Source organism: Micromys minutus, assembly GCF_963924665.1.
Source record: "Micromys minutus genome assembly, chromosome: 2".
Lineage (NCBI taxonomy): Eukaryota > Metazoa > Chordata > Mammalia > Rodentia > Muridae > Micromys > Micromys minutus.
Genome location: NC_137971.1, coordinates 74,863,500 through 74,876,786, shown reverse-complemented (window position 1 = coordinate 74,876,786; position 13,287 = coordinate 74,863,500). Strand labels below are relative to the sequence as shown.

The 13,287-nt window shown below is 43.7% G+C and overlaps 1 protein-coding gene across 1 annotated transcript in view; it reads right to left on the bottom strand.

The window, feature by feature from the left end:
* Nucleotides 1-509: 509 nt before the first annotated feature.
* The window catches only part of EARS2 (glutamyl-tRNA synthetase 2, mitochondrial), a gene marked incomplete at its 5' end in the record, with an annotated part of 29,742 nt that continues 16,964 nt past the window's right edge, over nucleotides 510-13,287 (bottom strand). The window contains 6 exons of the mRNA XM_080912854.1: nucleotides 510-2,628; nucleotides 3,353-3,488; nucleotides 7,747-7,877; nucleotides 7,961-8,114; nucleotides 10,331-10,439; nucleotides 11,813-12,285. Coding sequence (XP_080768980.1) covers nucleotides 2,545-2,628; nucleotides 3,353-3,488; nucleotides 7,747-7,877; nucleotides 7,961-8,114; nucleotides 10,331-10,439; nucleotides 11,813-12,285 — 1,087 coding nt within the window. The 3' untranslated portion in view covers nucleotides 510-2,544. The remainder of the gene's footprint in view (nucleotides 2,629-3,352; nucleotides 3,489-7,746; nucleotides 7,878-7,960; nucleotides 8,115-10,330; nucleotides 10,440-11,812; nucleotides 12,286-13,287) is intronic.

Sequence of the window (13,287 nt, the reverse complement as noted above, 5' to 3'; positions counted from 1 at the left end):
GATTTTGTCTCTTATCATATCTCAAAAGTGTTACTTAACTCTTCACAGTCCAGATTTTTCATTTATAACATAGAAAAACTAGTAATAATACCATCTATCTCCTGGGGTAAGACTTAATGAGATGGAAGCTGGCTTTCTTGTTCTATCCAGGACCACCTGTCCAGAGGTGGGACCGTCTATCGTGGGTGGGGTCCTTCCACACCAACCATTACTCATAAAATTCCCTCTTCCCTGGCTGAAGAGATGGCTCAGTGGTTAAGAGCATTGACGGTTCTTCCAGAGGTTCTGAGTTCAATTCCCAGCAACCACATGCTGACTCAAAACCATCTGTAATGGGATTCAATGCCCTCTTCTGGTGTGTCTGAGACAGCTACAGTGTGTGTGTGTGTGTGTGTGTGTGTGTGTGTGTGTGTGTGTGTGTGTGTGTGTAATATATATATAATATATAAATAAAATACATCTTGAAAAAAAAAAAAAGATTCCCTCTTCCCAAGCTGGGCATAGTGGTACATGCCTTTGATCCTAGTACTCAGGAGACAGAGGAGGGCAGACTTCGAGGCCAACCTGAAATACATACAAAGTACCAGCCAGAACTACATAGACGTTATCTCAAAAAAGATTACTATTTCTCAGATATGTCTACATTTATGTAAAGTTAATAAAAACTAGTAAGCACACCATTTTCTATAAGATGTGGTTTATTATATGATTTTTCTAGAGATTTCTTTTTTCTTTTCCTTTTTCTTTTCTTTCTTTTTTTTTCTTTTTTTTTTTTTTTTTGTTCTTTCTCTACCAAATTTTTAAAAATTCAGCTTGATCTTCTTGCAAATAAAGAACTTTCTCACCTGGGTAAGGAGAGAATAGCAGTTATCTACCTCTATGTAAAAATAATCCCCAAAGCAAGTGGCTTTAAACAAACTTTTGCTGCTTCACAATTCTGGGTCTGAAGTTCCAGAGTGTTCTGAGTGTTGTGGCTCTGGGTGTTTCAGAAAGTGTTTGGTTGGGGCTGAAAGTACAGCTTCCAATATGGTTCACTCACATGGCCAATGGCAGGAGGCTCTGATGTCATGTGGATCCCTCAAGACTTGAAGAAGCTTGAGCTTCTTCATGACCTGGAAGCTGGCTTACCAGAAGTGCAGATTTAAAAGAACCAGAAAGAAGCTTGATCATAGGATCACATGCTGTCCTCCTCAGGAGATTAAGTGTAGCTTCAGATACTGTTTACCCCGAGGAAGCTAAAGCCCTGCTGGGGTCTTGTACCTGGTCACTATCCTACTTCTACTACTCTAAGTCAAGACTTCAAAAAAGAAAACCTGTCTCAGGAATCCAAGTCCAATGATTTACAAGCAATGGTGGACCTAAAAGCAGATATGGTGAAAGGCACCAACAATAACTCTAAGCATCAGGTCTCAGGAACTGGAGAATAAATGACCTTCAACAAAAGGAGGCTACCTAAAGCCCAAGGACAAGGAGTAACCACAAACACAGTGCTCACCCTGCTGGAAGACTAACTTCTCCCTTTACAACCCAGAAGGACAATCTGCTGTCTAGATGACTCTGCTTGTGTCCACTATGGTCCCAGCTCCAACCGTGGCCTGAGATTGGGATCCATGAATCCAGGCTGGAACAGAATTGGTCTAGGCTAAACTGTGCCCCACAGACTATTCCAAATATAGAAACCTAAACTACAGTACCATACAATGTGGGGGCATGTGGATGACAGACCTTTATAGGAGTGTTGTTTACGCTAAGAGGCTATTAGGGTGGGTAGCATCTAGACTAACTGGTGCCCTTGAAAAAGACAAGGATAGTCTGAAAGGAACCAGGGACAAAGGTGAACAGAGGAGGACACTGCAAGAAAGTGGAAGGTGGCTGCAAGAAGAAACTCCCATGGGAAACTGACACTTACCTTGGGCTTCTAGTCTCCAGGACACTAAGCAAATCAATCTTTTTAGTTTAAGCCACCATATTCTGTGGTATATTGTTATGCAACCTAGTGAACTAAGACCTCAGCCCTCTGTACTGTTTTGGAGACCAGCTCCTAATGTGATGTAGAATGAAAATCAATGTAATGGGCTAGAGAGATGCCTTGACGATGAAACACTGGCTGTTCTTCCAGAAGAGCTGAGTTTAATTCCAAGTAACCATATGGTAGTTCACAGCTGTCTGTAACTCTAGTTCCAGGGGATCCAATGCTCCCATTTTGCCTTCGCAGGTTCTAGAAGTATTATATAGGCATATATGGAGGCAAAACACATTAAATACACATTTTAAAAAATCTTTAAAAAAATAGAAAAGAATCAAGACAAGAGTTCAAGTTCATCCTTCCTTCATCCTTCCTTTATCCATCCTTCATACACTCAACAAGATGAAACAGGATGAGCTCCCCAAAGGCCAGCTGATGAGAGTAGTCAGAGAGTCTGTTTCTATTGCTGTCCATCCTGAAAGGGTCCTAATAGGCCCAGGCCTCCTGCTCTCCTTAGAATTCAGTTTCCGTGTGTAGAGGCTCTCAGGGTCACCTCCATGGTCCTATTAATCTTCTCCCTAGCTAGAAAGCACCTTCTGGATTCGTTCCCGTACTTCCTTTGGGCCCAAGGACACCATCATCTCAGCCACAGGGGGTCCTTGCTAAGAAAAGAGAAAAAAAAAAGTCTTTTTTTTGCCTCAAAGGGACGCATGTCTAGTTTCCATCCCTCCATCTCCAGAAGACAACCACAGGCTAGTCCCAACCCAAAGCCTATAACCCAGGAGCAGAGAGAGCCTGTCTTTATTATATTTTCTTTATCTAGGGTCATTTTTGTTTTATTTCTGTAGTGCTGAGGAGCAACCCTAGAGCTCATGAATGCTAGGTTAGATGCTTCAGCATTAAGCTACAACCCACCCTTACTGGTCTTTATTTTTTTAAACATTTATTTATTTATTATATATGAGTATACTGTAGCTGTCTTCAGACACACCAGAAGAGGGCATCAGATCTCATTACAGATGGTTGTGAGCCACCATGTGGTTGCTGGGAATTGAACTCAGGACCTCTGGAAGAGCAGTTGGTGCTCTTAACCACTGAGCCATCTCTCTAGCCCCACCCTTACTATTCTTACATTACGCAGCTGGCTCCCACTGGCCTGTTTTCCTGCCTTTATTATTCTTAGTGATCTCCATGGAGGCAGAGATCATGTGTTGTGTTCACACTAAGTCTACTGTAACCATCACAGTGCCTGTGCATGCAAGGTGATCAGTGGCCAATGAGGGAATGACAATGTTCCGTCAGCTTATTATTTGTTGGAGTGACCTTAGTGCCAGACTGTGGAACATTAGCTAGAAGAGTCAATGAAGTGCTCCTGTCCCATCTCACCAGCTGTCCACTGAGGGCCATCCGGAGGAGCTTCATCACACTGCTGTGCTTGGTGCCTTCCAGACCTTCCGACAGCTTCTTCAGTTCTCTGTTGACCACATCCTGGGTAAGGCTTAAACCAGGTCTTTCTAAAAGCCTAAAAGAGAGCCAGTCTGAGCCAGGCATGATGGTACACCCAGAAGGCAGAGGCAGGAGTACTGAATCTGAGGTTAGCCTGGTCTACAGAGTGAGTGCCAGGGCAGCACAGTGAAACTCTGACTTGGCAGGGCTTAGGGATGGAGCGTATGTGAAATACTGATCCTGGGTGGCAGAGAAAACTTCAGAAGACTGTTAATCACCTATAGCACAGTTTACTGAGGGTAGGGAACGTTACTATATCAATCTATTACAGGCAAACAGTGATGGAACCACATGTATAGGTGGCCCAGGCAAGTAGTAAGAGATAGGTGACTCAAAGGATACCAAAAATCTAGTGAGATGGCTCAGTGGGTAAGAAAGCTTGCCACCAAGTCTGATGAATTGAGCTCAATCCCCAGGTCCCATTGTGAAAGACAACCTTCCAAGTTGTCTCCTGACTTTTACACTCATGTGCCATGGTATGTGCTCTGTCCATGCACACAAAGTAAATACATATCAACAATAAAAATAAGAACTGTAAGATTTACTAAATGCCATGTAGTCCCTATGCTTCACCCAATAACATAGGGACAAGAATAGCACCAGTACTGCATAGGGAGGTGACAGAGAGGTAAAACATGACCTAAACTCACAGTGAAGGCTCAAAAATATGGATACTATGTTTCAATAAAACAAACTTAGCTAGTATTTACTACAGCCAACAGCTCACAGACATCACAGGAGAACCTAAAAAGAAAACTCAGAATACAGAATGCAAGAATGGGTAATTTCTGAGGAATTCCTTGAGCCAGTTTCAAGATTTGTCAAGGAGAGGGTAGCACAGAAGAATAGAAATAAGACATCAGGAGACACCAGCTCCAGGAATAGCTCCACTATCAGCATGCTACACAGACTCTTTCCCCATAAACAGACACACGAAGGGTCACCAGGCATGATGACACATGCCTTTAGTCCCAACAGTCAGGAGGCTAGAGGATCTCTGTGAGTTCCAGGCCAGCCTGATCTACAAAGTGAGTTCCAAGACAACCTGGACTACACTTGAAATTGTGGCTCAACAACAACAACAACAAAACCCAAACAAACAAAATACAAAGGATCTAAACTCCACAGGCCAGCATTCACACTCATATTTCCAAAAGCCAAGCTAAGACCCGTTGCCAAAAAGCACATCTGAGTGGTCTCCAACTAGTGAGAGCTGGACTTGTAAACTCTCCACTGCTGTAGGGGTGCCTTTTGTACATTGTGTAAAGGTTGTCTATATATTCGATTGTTGACTGTCAAACCTGCAGAAAGTGGAGTCCTGGCAGATCTTGGCATTGTTATTCCGATGGTCCATCACAGGCCTCATATTTTGTAAACATTCACCTTTCTTAATTGCTTATTGGCTTTAATAAAGTGCTGCTGGGGGCTGGAGAGATGGCTCAGTGGTTAAGAGCACCGACTGCTCTTCCAGAGGTCCTGAGTTCAATTCCCAGCAACCACATGGTGGCTCACAACCATCTGTAATGGAATCTGATGCCCTCTTCTGGTGTGTCTGAAGACAGCAACAGTGTACTCACATATAAATAAATAATAAATAAATAAATAAATAAATAAAGTGCCGCTGGCCAATAGGTGGGCAGGAAGCGGAAGGCAGAAATTCTGGGCAGAGAGAGTATCTCTGGGAGAAGAAATGAGAAGTTGGGAAAGTGGGAGATTTGCCAGAGGGACATGGAGAGGAACAGATATACCTGGGACGAGAGGGAAGTAAAGAACTAGCCACATGGTGGGACATGGGCTAGAATAGTTTGGATAACTCAGATGAGCTGGCTAAGAATCTGCCCAGCTATACCCCTAAGCTTTAATATACATTGATAAGTCTCTCTGTCAGTATTTAATGGCTGGTGAGTATTAGGAAGTCCTGCTATCCACCCTAGCTCTGACTGAGGTGGTGAGTGGGTACATTCAACTGCAGTTTCCCAGGTCCCTCAAGAGTGTATCCCAGAGGCTGGAGAGATGGCTTAGCAGTTATAATCACTTACTGCTTCTAGAGTACCCAAGTTTGGTTCTCAGCACCTATGTCAGGTGGCTTATAACTGTCTATAACTTCAGTTCCAAGGAGTCAATGGCCTCTTCTGGCCTCTATATGCATGCATGCATGTGCATTCATGCTTGTGCACATACACGCGCGCGCGCGCGCGCACACACACACACACACACACACCAAAACCCCACCACTTTTTAAATGACAGGACAGAGGTGCTATACTAATGCTTCAATAGCAGAACCCCCACTCCTGAGGGGATTTTGTGACAGCTCAGTGAGGGGTAGTAGTGACTATGGAAATAGTCTTATAAGGAATTAGAAGAAACAGCTTCTCAGTGTGCACAGCTTTCCTTAACAACTGCCAGACTTCGGCAGCTGAGCACATGAGGACAAAGCCCAGAAGTCTGCCACTGCCTGCCACAGACTCAGCTGGCACTTGTCTGTAGACTCCCAGCTTCAAATCTGTTGTTTACAGAAGTTTGTGGTATTTTTATTATAGAAGCCCTCCTGGATAAAGCCAATCATTAACTGGGCACAGGATCACTGCTATTTATAAAATCAAGGAGATAAAATACTAAATATATAAAATGCAATATAGGAGGAATATGGATACTCTCCAATGTCACTGTGTTCAGAAAAGGAAGCTGCCAAAGAACAGACAGGCCCTAGGCAGCTGCTAATGGCACCCCAGAACATGTCATAACTGGCTGAGAGCTTGGCTTTGGGACAAAAGGGACTTTTAGTGGTCTGGTGGCTCCTAGACATTTGGGTGTCAGCTTTCCTTACTTAAGTGGGAGTCCCAGCCTCTGAAATCTAACCCAAGACAAAGATGAGAAATTAAAACATGATCTTGGTAAATTGGAATTAATAGCTGGAGAGTAAAGTAGTAAAGCGTACAGCAGTAAAGAGCATACACTCAGCAGTAAAGAGCATACACTGCTCTTTCAGAGGACACTGGGTGGCTCAATTTATTTCTAGCCTTCATGGGTACTGCATTCACATGTATATATTCAGTCATTAAAAAAAAAGCTGGATACGGTAGCACACCTTTAATCCCAGCACTTGGATGGCTAAGCAGGCAGATCTCTGTGGGTTTGAGGCCAGCCTGGTCTATCCAGTGAGTTCAAGACCAGCAACACAGTGAGACCCTATCTCAAACAATAAGCAAACAATAAAAGAATTAAAGACCGTACTATGGACTGTCCCAAATTACTGACAATATTAGCTCTTGGGTTCTGATTGAGGAATGGACTTGCAAATGTGCTTAGTAATATATCCATGCAAGATTATTCAGTGCAATAATTTCTAAAAGCAAAATATGAAAATATGGAAGCAACCCTAATGTATACAAATAGGTAAGCTGTTTGGAATGGCGTTACAGTAAAGTTAGCCATAAAAAGGAATAAGGAGATTTCAAGAACTAGTTAGACTGTTGGGTGCAGTAATTCATGCTTACAGTGTTAGCTTCTCAAAAAGATGAAGAAGGAAACACATTTGAGCTTATGTCCTTTTTTTTTTTTTCTTTTTTCTTTTTTTTTTTTTTTTTTTTTTGGTGGAGAAAGGGGAGAAATGTCTGTGTAGCCCTGGAACTCCTGGTATAGACCAGGATGGCTTCAAACTTATAAAGATCCAAGGACCTCTGTATTCTGAGTGCTGAGATTAAATGTGTGTATCACCACTGCCTGGCTCAGAAATTATCTCCTAAAGGAAAAAGACAAAATGCGGAAAAATCATGTAAAAACACCCAGACATTATCACTGATAAATATGGTTTGGGCAAAAAGTAGAAAATAAGAATTCAATTATGAGAACTAGGTAGATAGAAGACTGCACCAGGGCATAACTTTCCTGCTTCCAATACCCAGGTTTAAAGTCAAAGTTTAAAAAGTTTCAGCATATTAATAACACAATAGACACATACACATGGTACACAGGTATACATGCAGGCAAAAAACACATACATAAATTAAAACTAAGCAAATATTTTAAAAATTAAACAAAAATTCTGTTACTGTTACAGTAAGCCAGGTCCTCTCTTCCTCACACACAGCTGAGGAAAGGAAGCTCAGAGAGCAGAGTCACCTGAGCCTTAAGAGTTGCTATCCTTAACTGAGAAGCAAGTGAGAGAGCATTTTTTTTTTTAGCTTGTCACAGTTTTGTGATGGGGACCAAGAGCCAAGGTCTTGTGGAGAGAAGCCAGGGTGAAGAGTGAGAAGGTATGGGAGCACTTACCCCAGCAAGCGTTTGGCAATCACATCCACCTTTTCCGAGCTGGCGCCCAGCGCTGCTCTATGGACAGCAGGGCGGGTCCATAAGTAGGAGTAGACTGGGGACACCAGATCCTGCAGACGGCTGATGTGACCCTGGGTAGAGAGAAAGTTTCCACACATGCACAGGGAGAGCTTGGGAAACCCTGGAAGGGGTTAAGGAGGCCCTAAACCCACACCTGTCGCAGCAGGAGGATCCTCTCCATATATGCTGGGTCCAGAACATTCCTGTCTTGTAGTTTGCTCCCGAATGCCTCCTTCACCAGGCCCTGCAACTTCTCCACCAACTGGGGCCTCCGGGTCTCACTGCTCACCAGCCGGCGGAGGTGCAGCCTGAGGGTGAAGAACAGGGATGCCCTAGGACCATGCTAAACTTCTCCCCTCAGGGCAGCGTAGAGATTTGAAGAATGTCACATCTATAAAACCCATAGGTAATATATATATAAAAGGAACAGGACTTGATGAAGGACACAGCCTGCATGAGTCTAAGCAAACATGTTTTGTTTTCAGTGTTTTGTTTTTTATTTTTCTGAGACAAGGTCTCCCTATATATCCCTAGCTGGTCTAGTACTCACTATGTAGACCCAGCTGGCCTCAAAATCAGACATCCTCCTGCCCCTGCACTCCAAGTGCTAGAATCAAAGGTATGTGACACACAATACCACGCATTTTCAGTGTTTGAAAAATAATAGTTGACTTTTCCCTGTTACTTTTGAGATGTTAAAGACAAAACCCAGGGCCTCATGCATGTTAAGTAAGCATCCTAGAACTGAGTTACACCCAGCCAAAAAGCCATTTTAAACTAGAAGATCACAGTAATGAACATTCTGGCTCTTCCTGTGGAATGAGCAGCTCCAGGTGCCCAGTGCCCTGACCACAGCTTTAACTGGCTGGAGCAGGCTGGATCCATGTTGCTGGCTCAGACTCCACAGTCCTGCAGCAGCCTGTCCCTCTCCCACACTATCACCTGACCTCCACAGGCACCCCAGTTTACACAGAAGAATCCAGGAATGTGCTTTCTGACCTCGTTTGGATTATGAAGCACTGATATAAAAGGAGAGGTCAAAAATGTATTCCTACGATTTGGAACAGAGGCTGTTTCAATGAAGCACTTGGTTTCAAAGATGGGGTTTTCTTGTCAAATATCTCTTTTCTGGAATCCTAACTCCCCGACTTTATTCTGAACAGTAAAGTCTTCAAAAGTCCAACCCTCATACCAAGCCTTGTTATCTTCAGTCTCCAGGCTGTCCTTTGCCTCTTCCTGACAGGACTGGAAGGGCCAAGGATAGACATGGCAGGGCAGATCCAGGGACCACTCTTAAGTCCTATGGCCCCTTGTCTGTGCTACAGAGGGAAGCCAGGTAATAAAGTAGTAAATAGCTCATGGGCTTGGGACTGGACAGTCCTGAGTCCAAAGCCCACCTGCCAGGTGTTTGCATTAACCCACATAACCACTGGAAAGCTAGGGAGCCTCAGAGTGGTAGAGAAGATTAGCCATGGAACTATATTTGAAGTTCTGATGCCAGGGCCTGGAAGCCAGCCATTCAAGGGCTACAGATCTACAGGAGATCTGAGGCTCCTGGCATGTCACAGGATGGAAAACAAGACACTATGGGAAGCTATCTGAAATGCAGACTGTCAAAAAACAATCTAAAACCTTTTGCTCTTAGTGTTTGAAACAGATTCTAAGTAGTTAGGCTGGCCTAGAACTCACTATCTTCCCACAGTCCCTTGAGTGCTGGAATTATAAGCATGTGTAATTTGGTTGGAAAAATAATTTGAGTATTATAGAAAACATATGGATAAAGTACAGAAACTGCAATCTCCTTAGCGGCAAGGCCAGGCAGTAAGAAGGGGGGGGGGGGGGGGACAACCTAGGAGACCCTCCTGGCCATGGTGAATTAATACACTGCAAGTCCAACTCTGGGACATAGTCATGCTAAATGAATCAGTCACTATTCCCATGTTCATACACTACCAGTATTTACTGCTGTTGCTGGGACACTAATATACCTACTAATATATTTCCTGTATCTCTGAAGTCAGCATAGAGGTGGCTTCAAGACAGAAACATCTGAGAATAATTCATCTTGGCTAGACTCTTTTTTGCTGACTCCTGGACTGCAGGAAGGTATCACAAAGTACCTCTCTGACCCGACTCCATTTCCTCCTGAAACAGTTCTTCTATGGAATAAAAAAAGGTAGCTGTACTATGGAATAAAAAAGGTAGCTCACTGTGTAAATCTGCTAGTCATTTAAATTCTGTCTTGGATCCACAGAGGTAACATATAGCAAAGTTACACGACTAATAAAGTCACATCCTTAAAACAACTGCAGTTGAATAGGTGCATTGGCACATTCCTGTTAATTTGAGTAACTGAAAGGTGGAGGCAGGAGGATCAAGAATTCAAGGTCATCAACTGGCTACATAATGAGTTTGAGGCCACTATATAACCCAAGCTGGCCTAGAGTTTCCAATTCTCCTGTCTCGACTTCCAAGTGCTGGGATTACAGGTATGCACCACAGTGCTTGGCTCTCTCTCACTTACCTGTTGAATTCTGGGAGCTTCTCTAGGTCCAGCAGGGCTGAGTGGCAGGTGATCCGAGTCAGGTCAAACTGTGTAATCAGCTCCGGCAGGGTCCTGCCCATTTGGTTCTCTGCAAGTCAGGCCCACTTGGCTGCTCAGTACCTCCCTCATCTACTTATATCTGTTCTTCCTGTTACCTTTCTTTCTGCATTGCCCAGGCTGGCCTACAGATTTGGATCCTCCTGCCTGTTTCCCAAATTGCTGGAATATAGATATTGGCTACACTTCCATGCCTTCACACACAAAGGAGAGCAAGTGAATAAGCTGTAGGCTCCCTACTATATTTGGACCAAAGCCACAAGAGCAGTGTGACCACTGTCTGGCTACTTCAGAGCTTCTAATTTGCTTGGCTGTGAGTAGGGTCTGACATCACTGTATCCTATACACTTCTTCCTTAATGCCACAGTGGAACCTCAATGATGGAAGCTACTGTTTTTCTGTTTCACCTGAGATAGGACTTTAGTATTTACATAGTCCAGACTGACCTCAAACTAGAAATCCTCTTGTTTTAGCTTTTCTAATATTGGGTTTCCAAGTGTGTAACATCACACTTAGACTGAAAGCTGCTTCTTTTTAACTTTTTTCCCTTATTTATAATTTGTGTGTGGTGTGTGTGTGTGTGTGTGTGTGTGTGTGTGTTTATGTGTATGTGTCCAAGGGCATGGAGTCCAGAAGAGAGTGTTGGACCTTGTTTGATGCTGGAGTTACAGGCAGCTGTAAGCCATCTAATGTTGGTGCTGGGCACAGAACTCAGAAAAACTAGTAAGAGCTTTTAACTGCTGGAAGCTGCTTTTTTTATGAGTAGCAGTTCTCTTTGGTACAGTCAGGAGGCACCATGGTCAGCCACAGGCCTCAAGAACTATCCTTTACTAAGGATATGACTCTGGCAAATTACTCAAACTCCCTAAGCCTCAGATCACCTTAGAAACTAGAATTATCAACTTATTGCCAGGGTTTCAGAAATCCTATTTGGTACTTGGATCTTCAAAGTTTGTGTTCTAGACCTGAAATAAGCTGGATTCACAGTAACGTCAGTAAGACTGTTAGAGCACATACTTGTATAATTACAGTAATCATGAGGTCTGTGGCTTTTGTGCCTATGATATGGCCAGACAGTGAGCTGGTTCCATATATTTATAAGCTCACTGGCTCCTAAGTAACAGGGAGTATCCTTAGCCCTATCATATGGACAAGACTAAAGAGACTTCTGGTCTCTGAGGGCAAGGGACAGTGCTTACTGTGAGCCCCACTCTAACAACAAAGCAGTTCGGGGGTAAAAACAAGTGAGGGACACAGTTGTCTGGCTCAATAAACACTACTGACTAGAATAATGAACTTGTCTAAGATCATGTGACTGAAAGGTGGCAATGCTTCAACAACAGGTCTGCCTGTGTTAAAGCTCAAGCTTGGCCACCTTGATCACTCTGCTGCATATGTACCTACCTGTAAACCCGGAGCCACAGTTGGTGATGATGTCAAGCAAGGCTTCTGGCAGAAAACCAGTGGCAGCAAAATGTTCCAGGAAAATGTCCCCTTGCCTCTTAGACAGCTTGCTACCATCCCTGTTGAGGAGCAGGGGCAGATGAGCAAATCTAGGTGGCTTCCAGCCCAGGGCCTGGTAGAGGAGCAAGTGCTTGGAGGTAGAGACCAGCCACTCAGAGCCCCGCAGCACATGGCTGATGCTCATGTGATGGTCATCTACCACACAGGCTAGGTGGTAGGTGGGAAAGCCATCACTTTTCAGAATAACTGGGTCCCCCTCCACACTGGCCACTTCATGCTGAGTCCAGCCATATACCAGGTCTTGGAAGGCTGGTGCTTCCTCCTCTAGGCGGAAGCGAATAGCAGGCTTGGGGTCTGTGGCCAGCTTCTGGGCCACCTGTGCCTGGCTCAGGTTCCTGCATCGATTGTCATATCTGTTGAGAGATAGAACAGCAGAGTAGTTAAGAGAACCAACAGTGGACAGAATCTCACTTGTCCCTCAAGTTCTGGTTTTCATTTAAAGTGCTAGAGATTTTTATTCAAGGCCCTGGGAATGCTAGTAAGCACTCTACCAACTGAACTCCAGCCGTTATCTTTGGCTTCTGATAATGTATGCCCTGGGGCAACTCATTAATCTCTTGAAGGGGCTTCCTCTGTCTAGAATAGGTTTAAAAATAAAGTTGTGTGGGATACACAATGTGTTGACTTATTAATCAATGTCCCTTTCAGCTTGCTAAGGAGGACATGGGAAATGCTTAGAGTAAGAACAGAATTTCAATGAGTACAGACAATCTTGAAATCTTGTGACCTTGTACCAGTGATCAGTCCAGGTGAGAATGTAAATGACACTTGGTGGATAAGGAAAGGCTAAGGTTCTGGGAAAGATATTTCTTTCCAATGAGGTTAAGACACATTTAAGGGGGAAAAACTCTTTTATACTTCCCAGGAGCACTCTGGATGCCACTCTCTAAGAAGCCATGTTGAAACTGTTAACCCACATACAATGAAGAGAGAAAAGGCTGTCAGCAGGTAATAGTCAGCATCTCAAGGCTGCTCCTCTTAGCCTGGAGTCATCCACCTCCAGATTTCTATAAGATTCAAAGATAAGACAAGTGTGGTTCACATCCTCCCTACTCAAAGTAGTTGTGTAGACCCTCCAGGAGAAACTCAAACCCAAACTTAAGACATGCCAAGCCAGAATCTATAGGGTAACCGTAAGCCCAGATAACTCATAAACTAAAGAAAATATTGAGAGCTGTTGTTTCAACCATTTAAAAAGATTTATTTATTTATTATGTATACAATGTTCTGCCTGCACAGCAAGAAGAAGGCATTGGATCCCATTACAGATGGTTGTGAGCCACCATGTGGTTGCTGGGAATTGAACTCAGGACCTTTGGAAGAGCAGCTAGTGCTCTTTACTGCTGAGCCATCTC